At 43.1% G+C, this 24,218-nt stretch overlaps 1 protein-coding gene across 1 annotated transcript in view; it reads left to right on the top strand.

The window, feature by feature from the left end:
• Nucleotides 1-20,442, top strand: part of RETREG1 (reticulophagy regulator 1) — a 53,622-nt gene extending 33,180 nt beyond the window's left edge. The window contains exons 3-7 of the mRNA XM_088459631.1: nucleotides 4,191-4,275; nucleotides 5,549-5,686; nucleotides 8,296-8,354; nucleotides 13,310-13,436; nucleotides 14,528-20,442. Coding sequence (XP_088315757.1) covers nucleotides 4,191-4,275; nucleotides 5,549-5,686; nucleotides 8,296-8,354; nucleotides 13,310-13,436; nucleotides 14,528-15,009 — 891 coding nt within the window. The 3' untranslated portion in view covers nucleotides 15,010-20,442. The remainder of the gene's footprint in view (nucleotides 1-4,190; nucleotides 4,276-5,548; nucleotides 5,687-8,295; nucleotides 8,355-13,309; nucleotides 13,437-14,527) is intronic.
• The last annotated feature ends 3,776 nt before the right edge of the window (nucleotides 20,443-24,218 follow it).

Here is a 24,218-nt window from a genome sequence, read left to right as displayed (position 1 = left end):
TTATGCTGCTAATATATTTAGCACTGTAATTGTCTACAAAACTATATTGTAGGCTGAACGTATGTTTTGTTGTAATTCACTACAAGTAGTACAGCCTTCACTAGAGCTATCATGCTTCCTATTAGGCACCCATCTTTGTACAATTGTATGGTGGTATAAATAATGAATTGATAAGGACCTGTGTTATACTCTATAAATAATTGTGCACCTGATAGAGATTTATAAATTAATTAAATACCTGTGTTCCTAGAAGGATTTTTGATACCACACACCCTCCATATAAATAAGTAATCAAAATTTTAATTAACATTAATAAGGGAATTTTTTTTAATTTTCGCAGAACCCTATTCTATTTAATACGATTTTATTGTTGTATAAATTGATATACCCCAGCAGTGAACTTGAAAGTCATTTTAGGGGTTGTATCTATTAAAAGTTATGTTTTATCATTTTTTTGGTAATAACCAAGATTTATTGTATTAAGTGAGCCCCAAAAAGCCATTTTTGTCTTGCTCTTCTGCAAAAAGGGAATAGAAAGTTTGGTTGACTATGCTATCAAACTGTATCACCGTGGGATTATGAGTGAGCAGGTTAACATCAACTCTTACTGAATGTCAAGCTGGGAGGTTACAAGTAAGGCATTGTTTACTTAAGCTGGGTACACACTGGAGCAATATCTGCCTGATATGTAGTTTCCAGACGAATCAGAGCAACATATTGGCCGGAATGTTGAGTATGTATGGCCAATCTGCGCTCTTCCGCATTTCTTAGCGATATCTTCTGGTCGGCTGTCTTGCACTGCCAACGGATGATATCTCATGCGGAGCCATGCCAGGTCATGAAGAACGGAACGAGGTATACAGTACATCGTTCTGATGTGTACAATGCATAAGACGGCCTCCGTATCGTCCGGGTATACACATTTACACAAGTGTGTACCCAGCTTTAGAGATAACATCTTTAGGCCCATGAGGGAGATGTAGCAAACCTTGGAGAGAGAGAAAGTACCAACCCAGGGGCTTAAATGTAGGAGACAATGGAAGGCGGTAGCCTCCGGACACCAGGCCTTTAGGGGCTACACTGACCTCGTCCATTGCTCCAGGTTCTGCTTATGTGCAGGATAACTAGGGAGCCCTGGTGGCATGTTCCACAGTCCTCCCTCTCCTAGGGCTCCCCTGGAGTTGAGTCTCTAGAGATGGATCTCCAGCAAAGAGCAGCATCGATGCACATAATAGGGGCATAGCAAAGGCTGAAGTGCATGGCCCCTCCTTTGATGAATCTTCCCTCTCACACATGTGGGACCGGCTCCCTCTGCTGTTGCAGTGGGAGCAGCAAATAGTAAGATTGGAAAACCTTGATCAGCAACAGGTAGTATTTGTTTGTTGAGGTGTTAATAGTTAATTGGGGGGGAGAGTGTGCCTGGTTGCTGCTGCTACTGCATTGTTGCCTTGGCAGTGAATGCAGGGGAGATAGTGTGTCTGGGTGCTGTTAGGGTGTTGGCAGTGAATGCAGGGAGAAGAGTGTGTGTGACTAGGCGCTGCTGGGGTGTTGGAAGTGAATGCAGAGGGAAAAGAGTGTGTGACTGTGTGCTGCTGGGGTGTTGTTAGTTAATGCAGGGGGAGGAGAGTGTGTGACTGTGTGCTGCTGGGGTGTTGGAAGTGAATGCAGGGGGCAGAGAGTGTGTGACTGTGTGCTGCTGTGGTGTTAGTTAATGCAGGGGGAGTAGAGTGTGTGACTGTGTGCTGCTGGGGTGTTGTTAGTTAATGCAGGGGGAGGAGAGTGTGTGACTGTGTGCTGCTGGGGTGTTGGAAGTGAATGCAGGGGGCAGAGAGTGTGTGACTGTGTGCTGCTGTGGTGTTGTTAGTTAATGCAGGGGGAGTAGAGTGTGTGACTGTGAGCTGCTGGGGTGTTGTTAGTTAATGCAGGGGGAGTAGAGTGTGTGACTGTGTGCTGCTGGGGTGTTGGAAGTGAATGCAGGGGGCAGAGAGTGTGTGACTGTGTGCTGCTGGGGTGTTGTTAGTTAATGCAGGGGGAGGAGAGTGTGAATATGAGGGAGTGTGTGTAGGTGCTGCTGAGACTGGAGTGTTGGTAGTGCATGCGAGCAGAAGGGGGCACCAACAACTATCTCGCCTCTAGGCTTTGGTATGAATTTACGCCCTTGTATCAACCAATCAGCTTCTAATTTTACATTTTTCAAACACAGCCTGTAAAATATCAGTTAGAAGCTGCTTTCTCTCCAAGGTTTGACACATCTCCCCGATGGCATGTCTGGAACCGCAGAATCCTAGGTAATTAAATTTCTTACCCATGTTTTTTAGCAACAATTCAGAACAATCTCATATGCTTAGTTCCCTTCTTCAATAAGTTAAATTAGTATCTAATTAGAAATATTATTATACTTTATTATGCACCACAAGGGTTCCAGAGCACCTTACAAAGTTCATAAAAAATGAACAAACAAGAAAACAGCGACTTATAGTACAAAACAATGCCGGACAAGGATTATAAACATTGCTGCATTAGCGATCATAACACTCACATAAGCATCAGAGCGTTAGCTACCAAGTGTTAGGTGCCCTTGTGGGGAGTTTGTTGTAGACAATAGTAAGAGTAAGGGAAGGAGAAGCGCATGAGGGAAGATGGCCCTGCTCGTGAGAGCTTACATTCTAATGGAGAGTAAAAAAGATAATTACAAATAAAAAACACATACATTAAATGACTAACCAAACGGGTAACAAAGTGGTTGAGAAGGGCAGAGAGGGCCCCGGCACCCTCTGAAACTCGCAACAAATTATACCGTCCATATCCTGCACAAAACCGCAAATGTGTCAGACCTACCAACTTAAACTCCCACCTATACAATTAGGCCTTCCTCCATTATAATTGGGAATCCTTATCATGATGACAAAAAAAATGTCAGCACTGCAGCCAGGGGTGTAACCAGAGGTATGGGGCCCCATAGCAAAATTTCTACGGGGCCCTAATATGTCTGGCTATGCCCCCCCATCAACCGCCCCCCTCCCTCCATCTCCTCGCTACTCACCTGATCCTGGCACGCCGCTCTATCTCTCCTCCTCACTGAAGCAGGGAGATGCCTGTTGCCATGATCCGGGGATGTCAGCACAGCCACGCCTCCTCCCAGCATCTCTTGGTGAGAGACGTATCAGAGGAGGGGAGCCGGCAGCGCTGATTATCTGTGCAGCAAACTGCTTCCTAGTCACAGGCTGAAGTGTGCTGGTGACTAAAAAGCAGTTTGCAGGAGGGATCATCAGCGACTTTTTGCCTTATAATGCTGCTGAGGTGAGCTCTGTGCAGGGGGAGGCTGGCCCCGGAGGTGCTGTGGGCCCCATAGCAACCGCACCCCCTGCACCCACTGTAGTTATGCACCTAACTGCATTTTTTAGCTTTCAAGCTGAGATGTCATAATCATATCTTTCAACATTTAGTAGATTCTTTCTAAAGGCCTCTACACACTACACGATATTGCTAACATTTTGTCCGATTCCGACGCATCGGAATGCATCGCAACGACAAATCATCAGTATAGTGCAGTGTGTATGCCGTCACATCGCTGGGTACACAGTCATTCAGTGTTTACCCAGCTTGTTTGACTTTTTTGCTCTATCGTTAAATGCAGTATGCCTTTTTATGTAGTGATCCATGTGCTAAGGTCCTTTAATCCAAACTATCAATTTTAGGCGCTCTCTTGATAACATGTGGTGAAGTCATGGGCGTATTTATAATGAGTGCAGGCTGTGCGGCGCACACGGGCCTCTGGGTCCAGGGGGGCCCGCACCGTGCACCCATACTTTCTTTTTTATACTTACCTCTCCGATGTCCCACAGAGTAGCGCTACAGAAAACGCCTGGAAAATGGCCGCTGTGGCCAATTTCCTGGTGTTTTGAACATGCGCAGTAGGAAATCACAGAGAAAATGGCTGCCGCGCCATTTCCCCGGTGATCTGCGCATGTGCAGTAGGCTCTAGGCACATTCTAGTGCCCAGAGTCTATCACTGCTGTCAGTTTGCTGACGGCAGCCGGGGAGAGAGGAGGGGAGTGAACACGGGCCCACTCCTCTCTTAATACGGCCATGGCTTAAGTTGCAACTTACATTAGTAAACAACTTTTATTGACTTTCTAAACAGCATAAATTCTACCACCTGGTCACATAACTGTATTTCTGTTTTGCAGTTTTGTCTTCTGGTCTGCAGTGTGTGTACATTCTTCACTATATTGGGAAGCTACATTCCTGGGGTAATCCTCTCTTATTTAATATGTAAGTACACACTATGTACAGCTATCAAATAATGCTAATGTTATGGATATTTTACCTACAGTTAATGGTGTATTTATTGTATTCCACATACTTATAAGTTATTATGCCACTAATATTGAAATAATCTAGTAACTCATTATTTAACTGTTGGAGAGAGTGCTCAGCGCTGTCTCTCAGTCCTTAACCGGCAGGCACTAGGACCCGAAGCAGCAGCCGGAAACACAAGCTCCCAACTGCACATGCACGGCTCCCCGTGCGTCTTTCTCCTCAGTGTCCTGCAGAGTAACGGATATGCCCCTGAGATTCCCTGTATAACAGAGACTGTATGCCAAAGACCCCAAACAACACTATATAAATACTGTATTAGTATTACACTGCTGAGTGTATTGCTTATAATACGCTGCCTCCACTGCATATATAGGCACCAGTGAGTGCACTATAGACACACTACAATGCTCAGCATACCCTATACGCTCATGGCTGCAATTGGATATCCTTGCATCCTGTACCTGCTGTATACTATTTTACCCTGTGTTTTATCACTCACCTGCACCTGTTTCTTCTGGTTAATAAAGCATTCCCTGGTTAAGCATACCTCCCAACTGTCCCGATTTCAGCTGAATAGTCCTGCTGCTTGGGCACTGTCCTGCTGTCCCACCCGAGGGCTGTAGTGTCCTGCAGGTGGTTGGAAGGTGGCTGGAGGAGGCCAGCAGCTGCCACAGTGCTGGGCTCACCCCCAGAGTGACTAGAAATGGGTGTCACGCCCTTTAAATATCACCCAGAGGGAGCATGACCACCATGCCTCCTTTTCACGCCAGACTCTGGCATTCTATGTCCTATTGTAGGAATGGGTTAAGTTTATCTGCCGTGTGTACTGACCTCCATTGCACGCCACTGCCACCTATACCATCATAGGATCTGTCAATAATAACACCTTACATTGAGATAAAACCCTGATTTATAATGTAAGTTTACAAGATTCTCATTAGATCCAAATCCTGGATGTATTTTTATAACTTTGTATTTCCCATGAATTAAGTGAATCATCCTGCACAGAGATTTAATCAGTTTTCGGTGGAACCTTGTAATGACTATCTTTGAACTTCTGCACCGAAAATTGTTGGCAAATGTTGGCTTAAAACAAATGCTAATAATTTATTTATAAACCCTTCTTGTTAGTTAGCTTTGTTAAATGATTATTACCTGAATTTAGTAAAGAAGAATAGTTAAAATGCCATTATAATGCTTCTTTCATTTCTTTTTTTCAAAACAGTATTGTGTGCCTTCTTGTGTCCATTGTTAAAATGTAATGAATTTGGACAGAAAGTCTACCACAAGATAAAGCCAGTTCTGCAGAAGCTGGATTTTGGGTTACAGTCCTATATGATCCAGTGGATGAGAGCCAGATCCAGTAAGTGAACAAATTCCTTTACAAATTAACAAATCTCAAAATCATCTCCCTGCATCACACAAAAGAACAGGTGTTCAGGTGTTTCCAATGACTGAGATTTTGTACAAACCGGGTAACATAATGCAGTATAGTTGGGTGGATATATTTAGAGCTCCTGTCATTGTAAAGATCTCTACACTTGGGAGTGGTTCATAGTGCAGCACACTGACTTTCAAAAGCTTTTTAATTTAAATATAAACTTCACCAAACCCATACTTTACCTATTTACTTGATTTTGAAATGCATAGAAGCTGCTCCTATAATAGACCGTAGGGGGTAAATTTACTAAGATTCAAGTTTGGTCGAGATTGCAATCTCGGGTGAGTTTAGGTATGTTTTTCATCTCACAAATTTACTAAAGGCAAACTCTAGTGAGTTTGGTAGAGAGGAGCTTATTCAAACCCGGTCGTTAGCTCTATGAGCTCGCAACCGGGTCGATGTTGCTCCAGTGCGCATGCGCACGACGTAGCTGGCTCCGTCGTGTGCATGTGCGAGACCTGGCTAACGACGGGTGATCCGTCGTTAGGGGTCTCATAGCAGACAGGGCGAGCTGTCGATGTTGAGTGACAGCTCGCTCCGTTTGCTGGGCGGGCCGGGGGCGCGCCCGGCCAAACGGAGGCGTTCCTGTCGGAACGCTTGCCGTTTGGGGGCGGCCCCACTGACATCATCAGTGATGCCAGTGGGGAGCTTCCTGCTGAAACAGAGCAGAAAGCTCCCTGGGGCTTAAGGTTGACGAGACCCTACCTTAGGGTCTCGTCATTAGCCCCGATGGTCGCGATGGTCTTGACCATCGCGACCATCACCCTTAGCGGTCGTTAGAGCTGTGGGTGTTAGGCTGTGGGTTAACGACCGACATGGAGGCGGCCGTTCAGGATGCAAGCGGCCGCCCTGTTTCAGAACGACCGCTTGCATCCTTCAACCGCCTCTGAATGAGGCCCAGAGTTCTTTAATCTCACTTGTAAAATTCGGGTGAGATCGAAAACTCAAATCTTCTCACCATTGGGCAAACTCTGAAGTACTTTTCATGAAAAAGATGCTGTCTGCAAATTTACTAAGATTCGAGATTTAAATCTCGGGTGAGATTAGAGCAAACTCACAGAGAAATTGAAGTTTCAAACACTCACCCTCCTGAGCTGTGAGTTTGCCAGAAACATACACTGATCAGTGTGATTTGTGAATGTTTCTGCATGTTTAGTTAATGTTTATTTATTTTATTTAAAAAAATTACGTAGGGTTCCCCCTCCCCCCCCAGCCCCGGACTGGTCAGCCAGTCCTGGCTCCAAAAATTATGGGGAACAAAACGAATAGGGTTCCACCGTAATTTAGGAATCAGCACCTGGCTGCAGGGTCAGTGCTGGTTTTAAATATAGGGGGAAAAATTGCATAGGGGTCCCCCTATATTTTAAACCAGCACCGGACCCAAACCGACCGGGGTGTAATGCACAGCCAGGAGACCCTATTACCGGGTCTCCATGGCCAAAGCATTCTCACCCCAAGCCGGTCAGGCCAAATCGGGGATCTCAGGGGAGGTGGGGACCCCCCAAAAAAGGGGTCGCCCCTCTCCTGAAAACCCAGGCTTGGTCTGAAGCCCGGGGCTCTTCCCTGCACCCGTGGAGCGGTGGGTACAGAGGTAATAAAGTGTAAAAGAGTAGAAAACTATTGTATTTTACAGTGGAACTACAGGTGCCAGCATGCCTGCCCTTTGGCACTTGTGGAACTACAAGTGCCAGCAGGCGGCCAGCACCCGTACCCCCACTGTAAAATAAATAGTTAAAAAATCACAGTACACACACACCGTATCTAGTAAAACTTTATTATATACACCTAACCCACTCACACATACTTACCTGTACCAGCAGGTCTGTCCTCTTCTCCCATATAGATTCCACGGAATTACCTGGAAAAAAGATCCCATACTCCCCTCCATCCTGGTGCCACTCTCCGTAGCATCCACTAGCATCTACATTCTTGGCAAAAAAAGAAAACTACTTATGTGAACCATACGAACAGGTGCAAGTATATGTTGTCACGTATACTTGCACCTCGCGAGATGACAGATGAAACAATGAATTTGCTGGATCAGTAGTAATAGGATGTCACTTGAGTAGTATAAAATTGCAGCAATTAATAAGAAGAGTTAGTATGATTCTTTACTGGAATATTCCCCAGTGGACAGATGCGGAGTGAAGGAGCTCAGATCAGTGGTGCTCCCTCTCCATGCCGCTCTTCCACAGCGGTGACGATGGAGCCAGGTGCCCCCTTCAGGGCTGGTGCCCGGCAGCAAATAGGTCAGTTGTCTCCGGGAGTTCCGCCATTGCCTTACACTCCTCCTGCACTTCAGCTTTTCTAATCTGCTCTCTAGGCACAAGGTCACAGGTGCCACACATAAAGGAAAAACTAAATACTTGTCCATGTTACTCTGTATACGCAGTGTGACAAGCCACATTTTTAAGGGATCCAGGTGAACTTATATCTAATTGTAAATCAGACATTGTGTGTTAAAATTTAAAAAAAAAGGAAAAGTTGAGGAGGAAATTAAGTGTCTTGAATATTGTTTATTTCATTCACAGAAAAGGAAAACATTGCAGCAGAAGACAGTGAAGTAGATCTATCTGGATTATGTCCTAAGGTGACAAATATACTATAGAATTGGTAACAAAACTATCATTGCCAGGTGTGAAGCATAAGTATGGGAGTGCTTAACATATGCAAGTATTTGTTATACCGGTAGTATAATTTTGGGAAACAAGTTTTTCTGATGTATGTGAATGTGTCACCAAGCTTCTTAATTGCACTATTTTGTTATTGACAGAGCATGAATTACATAATTGATGTTAATATCCACTATTTAATACAGCTCAGGTTAATGGTTATAACACTTGTAAAATAAATTGCAGAGTATTGTCACTGCTTCTAGTTCCAAGTCGCAGAACTTCAAATTACAGTAGCTGAAATTACTCCTATCATTTGTAAATTTTAAAATGAATTGCGGCTGAAATATTTCATCTGTAATAATCCACAAAGCTTTTCATCTGTCCAAGATAGCCACCAGAGAAAGCCCGGCACTCACCACATGGGTCATAAATATACTGGCTACGGTGCCATCCTAGAGCGTGTAAATCACTCCATATAAAGCAGCAAGGATAGGCAGCACTCAATAGACTTTGTATCAGCCATAAAAACATCCTTTAATGATCCAACGTTTCGGGGTCTCCCCCTTCGTCGGGGACAGCAATACAATATTGCTATCCCTGACGAAGGGGGAGATCACAAAACGTTGGATCATTTAAAGTAAAGGAGCGGCTTCAGGCACCAGGTACACTTGAGGGGGGGGGTTAATTTACTTTTTCCCAGTGGCTACTAATCTCTGCAGCCGCTGGGTGGAGGGTCCTGCTGTGCTAACCCATCAGCAGTGATCAGCAGCACGGCAGACACTAGGGGAGGGTGCAGGCAAGCAGAGGTCCCTCTGAAAGCAACAGCAGCTGCGGGAGATTCTCTTCCCGTAGCCGCCCACACTGTATATCAGACTGGTTGCATTATTAGGACCAGATTAGATCACGCACAGCCTGGCGTGGTCGGAAAAATGTGACCAAGCAAGTTGTTAAGTGACCCTTTTGTCTTACTCAAACTTAAGTATACAGCTACTGCTGAGAACCGATACTGAATAGTTAGCAGAAGTGGAAACATACATATATATGTATCAAACAAATGCCTTTAACTTGCGCTTATATCAAACCTAGGCTATTTAATACACAAAACTACCCCAAATGTAGGTGAGCTGCACCTCTCTTTAAGCTCCCTGTTAGAAGAGCTTTACAACAATGTAGAAACTATAAAAAAGGAGGGCGCTAAACAATTGTCAATTAATCCAATTATCATACAAAGATGTTTTTTTATTTCTTTCAAGCAGTGTATGTTATCTAGATCAGTCTTTTAAAAAAAAAAAAGAACGTTCCCATATTCCAGTTCTGTATCATTGACACCAGTGGATTACATCCGTTTTATCTTGTCGACCTTGAGACAACCATTAGGATTCACACTATGTAGATGGCAACTGAAGAAATGGCTCTTTCCCAATACAATTTTCCTCCTTTTGTTCTTAACTGCAATAGAACCCTCCCACTAAGAGACACCCAGACATTACAGGCCCGAAGGCCACTATTAGTAAAAGTATTATTTATTTAAAATAAAATCACTTAATGACACATATTGCTGTTCTCTTGCTTTTATCAAATTAATTTACATTATTAAGTTGAATTTTAACCGTTAGTTCTTAAACAATAAAAACCACTTGTCGCACCTTTATGGTTTGAGCTCACAACAATGGGTCCCAACCAAATGGACAATCTAAAATATGGTACAAACCAACGCGTTTCATCCTTATAAGTACGTCATTGGGGGTAACTTTTAACAAAAGAAAAAACATGGGTGTAAACAGTTGATGCGAGACTCATTAAATCATAATCAATATTCTGATTTTTATAGATATTACAGACTTGGGTACATATGCCACTATTAAATACATCATTAGGGGCAGTATCAAACTGGGGCATGGAGGGCTAGATATATTTCAACTCCCAAAAGTAATTCCACTAATAAAAGACACTCCAGCCCCCTGCCACTCCAGTCTTCAACCCCATCACTCCAGCCCATTGCCACTCCAGCCTTCATCCCCCTGTCACTCCAGCCCCCATTATATATCAGTGTCACCAACCCCTCCCCCACTGATTGTAGCAGGCCCCAATCTCCTAGAACTCCCATTATTACACCCCTCAATTTGTGACCGCATTATCTATCAGTACTCCTCCCCCCCTCACTGATTATAGCTGGCCAGCCCCCATTCCCCATAAAACCAATCAGCCACTGACAGTATTAAATACAAATGCTCCTCCCTGACCCACCCTCCCATTGATTATAGCAGGCCAGCCCAATTTCCTATAAAACCCCTCAGCCACTAACAGTATTAAATATATAAGTGCCCCCCTCAATGATTATAGCAGACCAGGCCCCATCCCCTAACAAAACTAACAGCCACTGACAGTATAAAATATATGTTAACTGATTATAGCAGACCAGGAACTATCCCCTATAAACCCCTCAGCCACTGACAGTATTAGATATAAGTTACGACCCCTCCCCGCCTCTCTCCTTTTATCCCTCTTCCATCACACAGGCACATAAAAATTATATATGTTAAATATAAAAAGCACTGTAATGAAAAGGTGCCGCTCAGCTAACACGCACCTCTTATGACTTCTATTTTATTTTTTCTCTTTGAACGCGACCCGAGCCCAGCTCCTCTGTCCTTGCATGTGACATCATGGCATCACACGCACAATGCTGCAGCCGCAGACAACGGAAGCGCCCCTGGAGCTGACACCCAGCAGGCTGTCAATTTAGACAGCCGCTGGATAGACTTAAGCCAGTGGGTGTAGCACGCGGCGCTGGGAACCCTCTGAAACCTTCGCTTCCCGGAGCTTGCCTCAGGCAATGTAATAGAGTGTGAGTGTTTAACTCACACACTATTACTGTCTGAAAACTTGTTATAAAACAGACCTGCACCGTATATAATATATATGCAAACACGCCTCCAGATGCATACCTACATCGTTAAATAATAAATGCTACTCTTGTATTTAAAAACATTTTTAAGCACCAATTACCGTATATACTCGAGTATAAGCCGAGTTTTTCAGCACAGTTTTTGTGCTGAAAAAGCACCCCCTCGGCTTATACTCGAGTCATGCCCGCATGGTACGCTGCTGAGTAAGCGTACCATGCGGGCTGCGGTGCAGACTGTGTCACTGTGACACAGCCTGCACCGCGTGTGTAGCGCTGACCGGACGGAGTTCGGTCAGCACTACACACTGCCAAACACACAGCCGCCGGAGCCGGCAGCTATGTGTTTGGTATAATCAGCTGCGGGAGCCATCTTCCGGCTCCCGTAGTGGGTAATGGGAGAGACGTCGTCATGACGACGTCTCTCCCATTATGCAAAGCGGCGGAGGAGCCTGTAGCAGCGTCGGGACCAGGAGCGGGGTTACAGGTAAGTGTTTTTTTTTTTTTTACATGTCTTTCTACTGGGGGGGCTACTACCGGGGGGTACTACCAGGGGGGGGATATCGCTACTGGGGGCACTACCAGAGGGGGGGATTAATAATGGGGGAACTACCAGGGGGGGGATGTTGCTACTGGGGGCACTACCAGGGAGGGGGGGAAAACTGGGGGCACTACCAGGGGGGATGTTGCTACTGGGGGCACTACCAGGGAGGGTTAATACTGGGGGCACTACCAGGGGGGGATATTGATACTGGGGGCACTACCAGGGGGGGGATTAATACTGGGAGCACTACCGGGGGGGATGTTGCTACTGGGGGCACTACCAGGGGGGGTTAATACTGGGGGCACTACCAGGGGGGGATATTGCTACTGGGGGCACTACCAGGGGGGGGATTAATACTGAGGGCACTACCAGGGGGGGATATTGCTACTGGGGCACTACCAGGCGGGGTATTACTACTGGGGGCACTACCAGGGGGGGATTACTACTGGGGGCACTACCAGGGGGGGATTACTACTGGGGACAGTACCAGGGGGGGATTACTACCAGTAGCTGCTGCATTTCCCACCCTAGGCTTATACTCGAGTCAATAAGTTTTCCCAGTTTTACGTGGTAAAATTAGGTACCTCGGCTTATATTCGGGTCGACTTATACTCGAGTATATACGGTAACAATTCATTTTGGCCCTTTAATATTATTAATAAATAATATGCTCTCTTAATAAAATGAAACAATGTTCCCACTAATATATTAATAAAATAGTATATCGGTGTAATTGTATCTGCCTCCTTATTCAACATATAATAATTTAACTACCTCTTATGTAAGTGTATAGTGATTCCTCTACTTCTGATTGACCAAGTAGCTGTAACAACATGGTTTTGAAGCTGTCTCACCAGTCACAAACACCTCATTTATTTGGGCAGGTTTGTGAGCAGAATCTTGTCAGTTTCTGAAGCCGACACTTAGTAAATCTGGGGTTTCTATACTTGTAACGTAAAAAACATTGATGACAAACCAATGTTCTATTCGGGTTCTAAAGTGTGAGTTCTCATGGCCTTGGGCCTTAGTTAATCTGCGGATAGCAAAAATGAAGAAAAACAGCTGGAAAACCTCCCAAAAGCTCAAACCGTTACTTAATATACTTCATTATATCTGTTGGCTAACATCTGGTGAACACCCCTCAACTAGTATACAAAATAGACCATTTTTTTGGAGGTCTGCATTTGTATATAACGTCACCTGCTCCTGAAGATATTTCGCCTGTCGGCAACAGAGACTTTTTGGTGGGTGCAATATCTTTATAGCAGAGGCCAGTAGTTAGTGGAGCCATCACTGTGTAGCTCGGTCTTAGTGTAAGATTCCCGGACTGTACTGGAGAAATGAAAGGTGGATGGCAAGTTAGTGGATGCATTAATCAATGTTATAATTTTGACCCCATATGTAATGTGGCTATGTTTTATTCTTATATATATATATATTAGATTAACATGATTGCTTATTTTGGATTCTTTTTTCTATAGATCAGTAAGGAAAACGTAGCCAAGGAACTGTCAGTTTCTGACACAGAACCTTCAGACTTGTCCTGGACAGACAATGGAACGTTCAACCTCTCAGAAGGGTACACTCCGCAAACTGATACATCAGATGGTATGACCACAAAACTACCACAACATTCTAGAGTGATGTTACAGTAAATATTCTGTCTGCCAGATAAACCGTGTGAATCCACTCATAACACAATCCAAAACCACCATCTGTAATTATCAGATAGGCATATAAAAAGGAAATGTAGTCAATTGCAATGGTAATAGGATATATTAGGGTACAAGATAAATGTGCTATAGTAATGAAACAAAGTATCCATACTAAAACTATTTTACCAAATAACTTATGATACCATTGACATCCTTTGTCTGTTCGTTTACAAAAGCATACATGGTCAACTAAATGTTTGGGGATTGAAATGCTCTTTATGGGGCATTTCTCCCATTTTTTGAATTGAGAAAAGATGGATAAAATAAATGCTGGGTGTACATAGTTTAAGGTACTGTAGTTCATTTATAAAGCATACCTGATGGTTTTACGGAGGCACTCCCGAGTGTAAGATGAAGGCCTGTTCTGTACTGATGTGTCAGCAAGCTAGACATGCATCTTGGTGTGCGGAAAGGAGGAGAAATCCTTAGAGAAACACTGCAGACATGTAAATGGCACATCAAGGTCCAACTTACCATTTCATTACCACCCTTTTTCCTTATTTTATTATCTCAATTTGCAAAAGTAAAGCTTGTTTTTTTGCACTGTTACACATATGACGCACACCAGTGTGTCTCTCTGTACTTTGGTAGGAGTGCATTCATCCAGTCCTCTTCTGCCATGTATACTTCTGCTCTGCAACAAATGCTGCATTCCTGCGCCATAAACCCATGTGCATCAGCAGAGAGCTAAGCGCACCTGAGCAATGTCAGATGCACAGGTGACTCCAAAGCTGGTTTTGTACTGTACAATGTAGGTTTTCTGTTTTGTAAAGGATCCCCTAGGATCCTTGGATTGCATACTTTGCACATTCAACCACTAAAAAGTCTGTGAACATGTTTAAAATATGCTGACAAGAGAAATAAATCAATGCAAGCCTAAGTATCTTATTTCATGTGTAATGTTTTTCCCATACTAGTAGTATTGTATTTATTTATGTCTATGAAAGATGCATTTTACCACAAAGGTTTTGCTTTTTAATGCAGATCTTGATCGGCCAAGTGACCAAGAGGAGGCCTTCTCTAGAGACTTGGCTGAATTCCCCTCTCCAGAGAATGGTTCAGGGTCCAATGATGAAGACTCAAGCATAGGCCTGCCTTCTAAGACAAAGAGCAAGCAGGAAAAGAGTCACAAATCAAGTCTTGAGAAATGTTCATCCGCAGCGCTGTCATTGCTCCTGGGAAGTGAGCAGCCATATCATCTACTCACTGGTACGGCTGGCGAGGCCATCACAGCTGCTGTCTCAGCAGCTATCACAGACCAGTTACAATCAGTCTTGCTCTCCTCACAACCTCCAGCTGCAAACTCCAATGAGGATACTGACACAGAGGAAGTTGATGACTTTGAACTTTTGGACCAGTCAGAGCTGGAGGACATAGAAGAAGAAATTGGACATTCATCAAGCCAAGAACAGGAGGGCAAGAAGCCATCTTCAGGATTTCTCTCCAGCCTACTTGGGGGACATTAACATATAAAGTTTACCACTCCTATTAATATAAATCGTGAGGAAAACAACAAGGAAGGAACCCTCACAGAAAAAAACAAATAAAATAATTTAACATGCAGCAAGAGTAATTATGGGAATTTAAAAGCTGTTAGCTGAAAGTTTTGCTCCCTTTAGAATTTTGTTCTCACTTTAGCCTCACATGAACTATCAGCTGTCTCACAGATCTTTTCCTTATTGCACCTTGAAATTGTCGCATGGAGTTGTATAAGTACTCATGGCAGGTATATGAGCCATAGCCCTTATATATTAAAGGAAAAAAACAACTCTAAAGACATGTTTCTTTTCACCCGGTGCACATGATGGTTTACAAACAGATGTCTACTGCTGACAACCCTTATGAACAGTGCGCTGGACAGAAAGAGTAGTCACATTTGCAAAGACTGGAAGTTGCAGCTTGGTATAAGGGTGCAAAATTTGAAAACACAGAATCACTTTGGTTATCTTACTACCTGCAAATGCCCACTAAATAGCCATGTAGGGTCAGACGAGACTCTTAGCAGTTTGTTCAATGTCCTTATTTGTCTTTGCACTTTCAGTAATTATATAGGTCAGTAGTTGTTTGGTTGGAATACACTGCACAATTACATATAACTCACCCCCAGATGTGGTTGTATCAGTAATGACATGTTCCCTCATACATAGACTAACCTAGCTGCAGTTCTATAAGACATTAGTTTACATGCCGAGTACAGGGTCCATTTATGACTTAAGCTGGTCTGCAGAGTTTTAATTATATTTTTTTAACTTGTTAAAATTCAAAATCTCCAAATATCACTGTTGCCAATGTAACTCATTAATCACTATTCAGAGAATGCTGATATTTCCAAGTTGTCTTCAGAGCTGTGAGATGCCTCTATAACACTTCACAAAATGTTTCATGTAAGAAAGAAGTCACTTACTCTGGTACATAAATATCTGGTACAGCAAAGCTACCGTATAACTATGTTGCTGCTAAATGGAAGAAATATGGCTTAAATATAGCAGATAATTTGTATTTGTGTTGGAAAGTTGAAAAAGAGAGAGAGAGTGAGAGAGACTAATCCAATTGATTAATTATTACCATAGATATAGTCCAAAGAGCATAAAATGTAATTATATAAGGAAAGCATTACAAAGAACTAGAACATCTGTTTCAGAACTGCATTGTACCAAGTTACTGGGGATGATGCAGAGTAGAACGTACGCCTGTTTGCATAGCTTATCTTGTGCGCATTAAACTATGCTTAGTGCTGAACAATATCTTTATCCTATCTTAAAATTGCTATTTTGGCTTGTGATGTCCCTGTATCATTACATTGCCTTTACTGTATACCTAGCTCTGCATTTAGTGCTGTGTATGGTGCCCATGCAACACTGTCATTTTTGTAACATTGATGCCCTCTGCATTATAACTTCAACTTCAACCAAATTATAACTTTGAGTTAGAAAAAGGTTTAAGAGGAAAATTATACCATGCGTTTGTGTCTTGTGCCAGCACAAATTCAATTATTTGTACCATAATGAGAATTTTGCCTGAAATAGGGCCTGACATTGCTAATGTTTGCTTGTGCCTCTGGAGTGTGGCAACAAAACTTCTCAATATTAATCTCTATTCAAGGTGCAAATCTCATCGATGGACACTGACTCAGTCTCAGCTCTTCATGCATCTTAATACAATGTCTGAGGCAACTCGCTTGTAATTGAATCTCCTCATAAGAGTAGAGGGTTCTTCGTCAGTATCTAAGGAACTCTTTATTTTGGGCTTATAATTAAGCAACCTGAGGCATTTGTACCAGGCAGCTGGATTCAAAGGACGGCAAAGGGAAAATTAAAAAATAGTAAGTTTTTGTTCATTCAAATCTAGTGACATTTACCTTGTTGGTTGTTGCCGCCTCAGATGGCAAGTTGTCTATTCCTAAAGGTGAAATTGGCAGCTACATAACCCTTATCTAAAACAATGTGAATTGGAAAGCAGTGCTGCAAATATTGTGGGGTGGATTAAATCGTTTTTTACACCTCCAAAATTGGTGCCTGATGGAGCTATTCAATTGTTGTTCCCGGCGGGTGTGAGTGCTGTGGGCACCCATTACTTATATTGCTTGTCATGCATAAAGCGGCTAAACCCATCTAAACTACTGGGTGCGGGCGCCCAAACGGTTGATTTTTTGCACTTTTCCACATGCCACCTCAGGAGAGTGCAGCAGAAATAACTGAATAACTCAGTCGGGCGACCGGCACCAAAAAAACAATTGAATCTCCCCCATTATGTCATCCAAGGCAATAAAATGCTGTGCTGTCTTCGCTACATACAGTAACATTTTTGCACTATGCACTATGCAAAGTGGAGATTTATACCAAAAACAAGCCTTGGATGACATAATGGGGAGATTCAATTGTTTATTTTGGTGCCGGTCGCCCGACGGAGTTATTCAGTTATTTCTGCTGCACTCTCCTGAGGTGGCAAGTGGAAAAGTGGAAAAAAATCAACCGTTTGGGCGCCCGCACCCAAATGCCACAACAGCAAAAGCAACTGGAGCTTTATGACAAAATTTTTCTTCTGATTGCTGAAATAGGTTTCATCATTGGTTCCCAAACTGTTTCGCGCCAATGCCTCCTTGGTTCCATAGACTCACCCAGAGCGCCCCTGATCCATTGAGGAAGATAATAAGGCAACAGTGACAATTAAATAAAAATTATTCAAAATCCAATCTGCCTATCTAGGAAACCTTCCTCTTGCCTTCCCCATGGGGGTGGGAAAGAGTAAACCACTGGGCTACAGTATATTACATTGGCTTCAAAAGAACCTAAATTGTTCATGCATTCATGCACTGCTAATGATTCTCTTTACATAATTCAATTAAAAGGACATTTGCTGACAATGTTACATAAGTACAATTTCCCTGATGTACTACTACATAGTAGTCTAGTTATATGTCTGCCTTTAACAGTTGCCTATTTGTATTCCTTATTTGCCATATGTGCCTGCTTTGCACCATTATAGCTTTGGTGGTGATTCTCCTTTTAAGTAGTTTAAGCTGATAGTTTCCACGGTTTAGATAAGTTCCTTGTCTGGTTCTGTTTACATCATTTCCTTATTCCATTACATATAGTAAATATAGCAGAGTACTTTTTAATAGGTGTACTAATTAGCGACTCAGGCATTGTTTAACAGGGTGGTACCAAGTCAAGAGCTAGCAAAACAAATGTATCTCTTTATTATTTTATATAAGGAAACAAGTTCATTTATACCATGTCTGCTGAGGCAGATTCCAACAAGAGAATCTGATTTTAAAAAGTTCTCTTTTATTTATACATAGGGGCCTGTTCGGCATGTTAATTACTGGGGGGGGCCCGATAATTAAGTATCCAACTCACTGCAAATAGCGGTGGATATAGAATCACTGGAGCAATTTGACATCACTGCTACTTCCGTAGCCGTGAAACTTAGCACTGCCACGTCTGACTCAACTGTGCTAGTGCACATGTGTAAACTTGGGTTCATGCGGGCACAGAGAGCCCTGACGTCTGGCGGAGGGAATCGGTGTCAAGCTCCGAAAATAAATATAGTATTTTGGAGCATGATGAATTTTGTCCCCATACAATAGTATGGGGATGTGGGGCTAGATTGGGAGTGATATCTGTCACAGTTATAATTCCTGATCTAGCCCCGTGTCCTTATACTATCTGTGATATCTACTGTGAGACCTTTATAATGAATGGCCCAATCCTTAATTTCTACAAAAGTAGGTGGAGATTAACATTTTCTCCTACTTTAATAGAAATTAAGAGATGGAGTAGACCCCTTAAACACTAAGTTTAAAAGTAAGTTATTGTGGAGCACAAGGGTCATGTTGTCAGTGATACTCTGCCATGTATATATAAATCTATATGCCAGCAATGCTGCACTTAACATCGGTGCTATCTGGGGTTTTATATTGGTAGTTATGTGGACTATTGATTTGTATACATCAGTGGATGTCTGTGTTATGTTTGTGATAATGCTGTACTCTAGAGCTAGAGCAACCAGCAGGCTCATCTGAAAGTACCTTGTGATCCCAATAGTATTTTAATATTATTTATTATTATTAACCTCTATATAATAGCAAAAGCATTACAGAGAGCAATTTATTCACTCACATAGTTTCTTCCACAGTGGGGTTTACAGTCTGAAGTTTCTGCCACACATACACACACATCATTAACCTACCATGTTTTTGGACTGTGGCTGAAATCCTGTGCAGAGACGGAGAGTACATGCAAACTTCACACAGGTAGTGTCATTGGTCAGAATGGAGCCTCAGGTGCTCTGAAACAATAATGTTAACCACTGGGCCACCCAATATGATATAAGGCACAAACAAATGCATCCCTACGATCAAGTTGGAAGATCAATAATGTTAAATATAATACATCTAGTTTTAACTGTATACACTTTCTGAAGATTAGTGCTTTCATTCTGAATAATGTAGACTGCACAATACAACCATTATGGAGCTAATTTTGAGTTTGGAGCAGAGCAAAACAGATGATGTAACTTTGCACCCGGGCAAAACCATTTTGAACTGCAGGTTGTGTAGGGGCAGTTGTAAAATGAGCAGAGATTTACATTTGGGAGGGACATGTCGAAACTGAAATATAAATTGCAGAGTAAAAATAAAGCTGTCCCGCATTTGTGGGCAACATGCAAAAGCAGCCTGTATTTACACTGCATGTAACAAAATGTATTTGCTCTACTTGCATTGCAACATTGCTCATTTTGATTTGCTTCCAATTCAGAATCAGCACCTGTATCTGAGAGAATACATCTTTTCTAAATAATTGGAGCTTTTCATTTGGTGGTGGCTTTATTTCTGTTACTATCTATGAAGAGTGATGCTTAGAATTTCAGGCCTTAGATTGAACAATGAAACCATATCTTTCAAATATACTTATTTATCCTGGTACAACACTGGAGTGAGCTAGCCGTCTTGCAGCAGTAGCAGCATTATGTGCCATTATAACGCTGCACTGCAGAACACACATGAGGAATTCACCTGTGTCGCATTAACACTTTCTATTCCCTGCTGTAGGTATTACTGCCACCTTTCCTTCTAGTATCACTGACTCCTGGCTTATAAAACATAGTGATGACTAAAAATGCACTTTATTATTTTGAAAAGCAAACCATTTCATTTGCCTTCATGCAATGATTATTCTTATTGTGTAAGCCGTGAAAACAGGAAAGTTACTATGTTTGATTTTAACATTTGTATTGTATTCTGATTTATTTTTCCAACTCTTTATTGTATAATTTGCTTAAGGATGCTTGCAACATAAAATGAAACAATGCACTTTGATATTTTACTAATTTAGGTTGTTCTGTATGCTAAAATAAGGTGGAATCAGAAATGTAAATAAATAAAATATTAAACGTTGTATTACTGTGTTTTTGTCTCCTGATACAGCTATCAGCCGCTACTCATTTCCAATGATCATGCCAATGTTTCCATATATGGTGTTTGCTAAATATAACTGAACTTTAACATTAGACTTGGCTTCAGGTTAGTCCTAAAATATTTTCAGGTTCCTCATCTGACAGGGACTGTACATAACAATGGGCCTGATTCAGGGCCGGGTGCTGTGGTGATTCCTTCGCAATTGACCAATGGTTGATCAGATGTCATATGGCTCGCCCGACGTTGCCGTTAGTGATCCGATACTTCGTCTTTGGGCGCATGCAGCAGATCTGAGAAGCCGGCAGTGGGCGTCTCTTTACAAAAGACAACACCTGCTGCATTGACATAACTGCTCAGATCTGCTGCTACCAAAGACGCAGCACCGACCCCACTTGTATCCACCTCTGAAACTGGCTCAGTGTAGATCTGGGTGCTGTAATTCTGTGAAATAATTGAAGTGTGGACCAGCCATTTTATTATTGCCCAAAGATTTGCTATATGGGTGTTTATAGAGTTAATTTTGATATTATTCACCAGCACTATCAAAACCTGAAGGGTAGCTAGATAGCACGATCTGGGATCTGGCCAGAGAATTCCTTATCTGTTTTCTTTTTGTCCCTCCCCCTCAGATTTGTGTTACTGTGTCTTTTCAGCAGTTCTTTCCTAAACACAGACGTAGAGGCAGTGACACTCACACTGCACCTAATGGTCAGGACTGACCCATGCTACAGTACAGCAAACCGCATGTATATTGTTAGCTAAGCCTAATTCCCAAACTCCCAACCATTCCGATTTTTGAGGACTGTCCTGTCATGTCGATATCATTTTGTCCTGTAGAGGAGTATGGGAGGTGATGCACTGCCACACATTGTGTAGGCAGGTGTCCTCACGGAATGTGGCATAAAAAATGGTATATTTCTGGGGGGGACTGGGAGACATGGCTTAACCGATCTCTTGATGACTAAGGGCCTGATTCAGAGTTGTATGCTAACCCGATGTTAAGCGTATATCTCCGATGTTGTGGGGATCTGCACCTGCGCTGGGCCTGTTCTGCGCATGTGCAGAACGGGTCCTATGGTCTCGCTAGCAGACCCCCCCCAAACTGCAGCATGATTGACATGCTGCGGCATTGGGGGGCGGAGCAGGGTTGCGGCTGGCCACAATTTCCAGAAACGGGGGCATGCTGCCCTTGTTTTTTGGGAGGGGGGGTGAGGGCAGGGTCTGTGTCGGAGTACACAGATTTTCTGGCCTCACAGCTGCCAGGAACCAGACAGGCTGCGGTAAGCTTCAGCTAACGCAGCCTGGCCAAAGGGGCAACCATCGCAACCAACTTTCCTGGACCAACAGGTTCAGCGCTGTCACTCAGCATTTTTTTATTGACAAGTGCCAGCTAGATCCGGTGTCATCTCTCACACTACCATAGATTTTTACACATTTATATATATATAGAGAGAGAGCGAGAGAGGCGGCACTAGGCGGACCTTCAGAAAACAAATAACACTGTAGCCACATCGTTGAATTGTCTGATGACCAAAAAAAATATGCAAAAGACTTACCTTTATATAAAGGAGGACACCCAGGAAGTGTTGCACACAGCAGCATGCTCCCGGATCGGCGCAGCATCATGACGTCATCAGACAGGCACCCGAGACCTGACGCTGCTCACTTGGAGACATCACCATGGAAAAAGTGGACACTTACCAAGTAAGCCCGAAACCACCCGAGGGAGCACTGGGAGAAAAAAGTAACAGTTCAAGGACACAGAACATTACATAGCATATAACTATACACCACAGGACAATCCATCATGATGACTGTCTACCACAAAATGTAAACTAGATGTAAAATGTAATCCAATCTAAACCTGGATCTAAAAAGAACACTAATACTAGGGCCATACAGTTTAGCAATTAAAAACACTACACTGAAAGGCACACCTATAGTCGGTCACTAAGGTAAAGTGGTTACTACAAACCATCTACTAAAGAAAACAATTTCAAGATAAGTACTCATTCGAACCGTTTAATCGTTGACGGGTGTTAAGTTTCACATTAAACATCATCTTACTTGACCAAGAAAATTTGTAGTGTATATGATTTTCTGCCCTTGTAGTCTTGTACAGTATATACAGTGAGAACAGAGTGGCAATTTAAGGAACGCATGGCGCTCCAGAGATCTTCCATCAGAGCAGCCCTTGAAAAAGGCACTAGTGATCAGTCCTTAGCTAGGCATTTTGCTCCAGCCAAACAGAGCCTGGCTTCAATACGCTATCACATTATTGACCATGTACCCCCACTGGTGAGAGGTGGGGATAGAGGCAGGAAACTTTTACAACTTGAGACCTGTGTCCTTGAACTGTTACTTTTTTCTCCCAGTGCTCCCTCGGGTGGTTTCGGGCTTACTTGGTAAGTGTCCACTTTTTCCATGGTGATGTCTCCAAGTGAGCAGCGTCAGGTCTCGTGTGCCTGTCTCATGACGTCATGATGCTGCTTCTTTTAAACTCATTCACTTTTTTGGGATATTTCAGCTTGTCCAACTTATTTTCTGTGCCTCACTCATTTTAATTTGAGACATTTCCTATCATAACAAGATATTCTTTTTGTTACCATGTGATGTTTTCTCTATTTTGGATGTTTTTAACTGTACATTGTGTTAGTTGTAATAATAGTTATGTATGTATAGAAGCTGCTGTGTTTTATATTGATATGTTTGCCCAGTGCGCACGCGCGGGACTCACTACAAAAGGGGCAGCTGTCGATGTTGATCGACAGCTCGCCCCATTTTGTAGGCGTGGCCGGGGGTTGGTTTCACAAACGGAGGCGTTCCCATGCGAACGCCTGCCGTTTGTGGGCGGCCCCACTGACATCACCAGTGATGTCAGTGGGAGAGCTTCCAGCTCTATTTGAGCCATAAGCTCAAAACTGCAGGTCTTGTGGGGTATCCCTGGTATGCAGTGGTTAGTACCTACCAATAGTGGTCCAAGAAAGGACAACCGGTAAACCAGCAACAGAGGCATAGACACCTAAGGCTCATTGATGCGTCTGGGGATTGAAGGCCATCCAATCTGGTCCTACATATGTGTCCTGCTACATCTTTGTTGCGTACGCAGAAAATTGTGCCAACCATGGCGCGAGGCGTATGCCCGCGAGCAGATACGCGCACTGTGTTCGCACCCGTGCCACCAGAGGAATGCCTGGTGCAATTGCAGTGCGTGCCATAATGTAGTGTATGCTGGTAGGTGTAATCGCATAGTGCGATGCATGCACACGTTTGTAGCGCGATCGGCAAAGATGTAGCAAGACACGTCTGTATCCCACCAAATAGCTTTTGTAGCACAAATTTCTGATAAACTTAATGCTGGCTATGATAGAAAGGTGTCAGAACACACAGTGCATTGCAGTTTGCTGCATATTGGGGCTGCATAGCCACAGACCGGTCGGAGTGCCCATGCTTACCCCTGTTCACTGCCGAAAGCACCTACAATGTGCATGTGAGCATCAGAATTGGACCATGGAGCAATGGAAGAAGGAGTTCTGGTCTAATAAATCACGTTTTTTTTACATCATGTTGATGGCCGGGTGAATGTGGGTTGTTTACCTGAGGAAGAGATGGCACCAGAATATATTATGGGAAGAAGGCAAGCTGGCAGTTGCATTGTGATGCTCTGGGCAATGTTCTGCTGGGAAACCTTGGGCCCTGGCATTCATGTGGATGTTACTTTGACACATATACCACCTACCTAAACATTGCTGCAGA

This window comes from Taudactylus pleione, unplaced genomic scaffold (genome assembly GCF_031769625.1).
Source record: "Taudactylus pleione unplaced genomic scaffold, aTauple2 ptg000917l, whole genome shotgun sequence".
NCBI lineage: Eukaryota > Metazoa > Chordata > Amphibia > Anura > Myobatrachidae > Taudactylus > Taudactylus pleione.
This window is presented reverse-complemented; position numbering and strand designations above follow the sequence as displayed.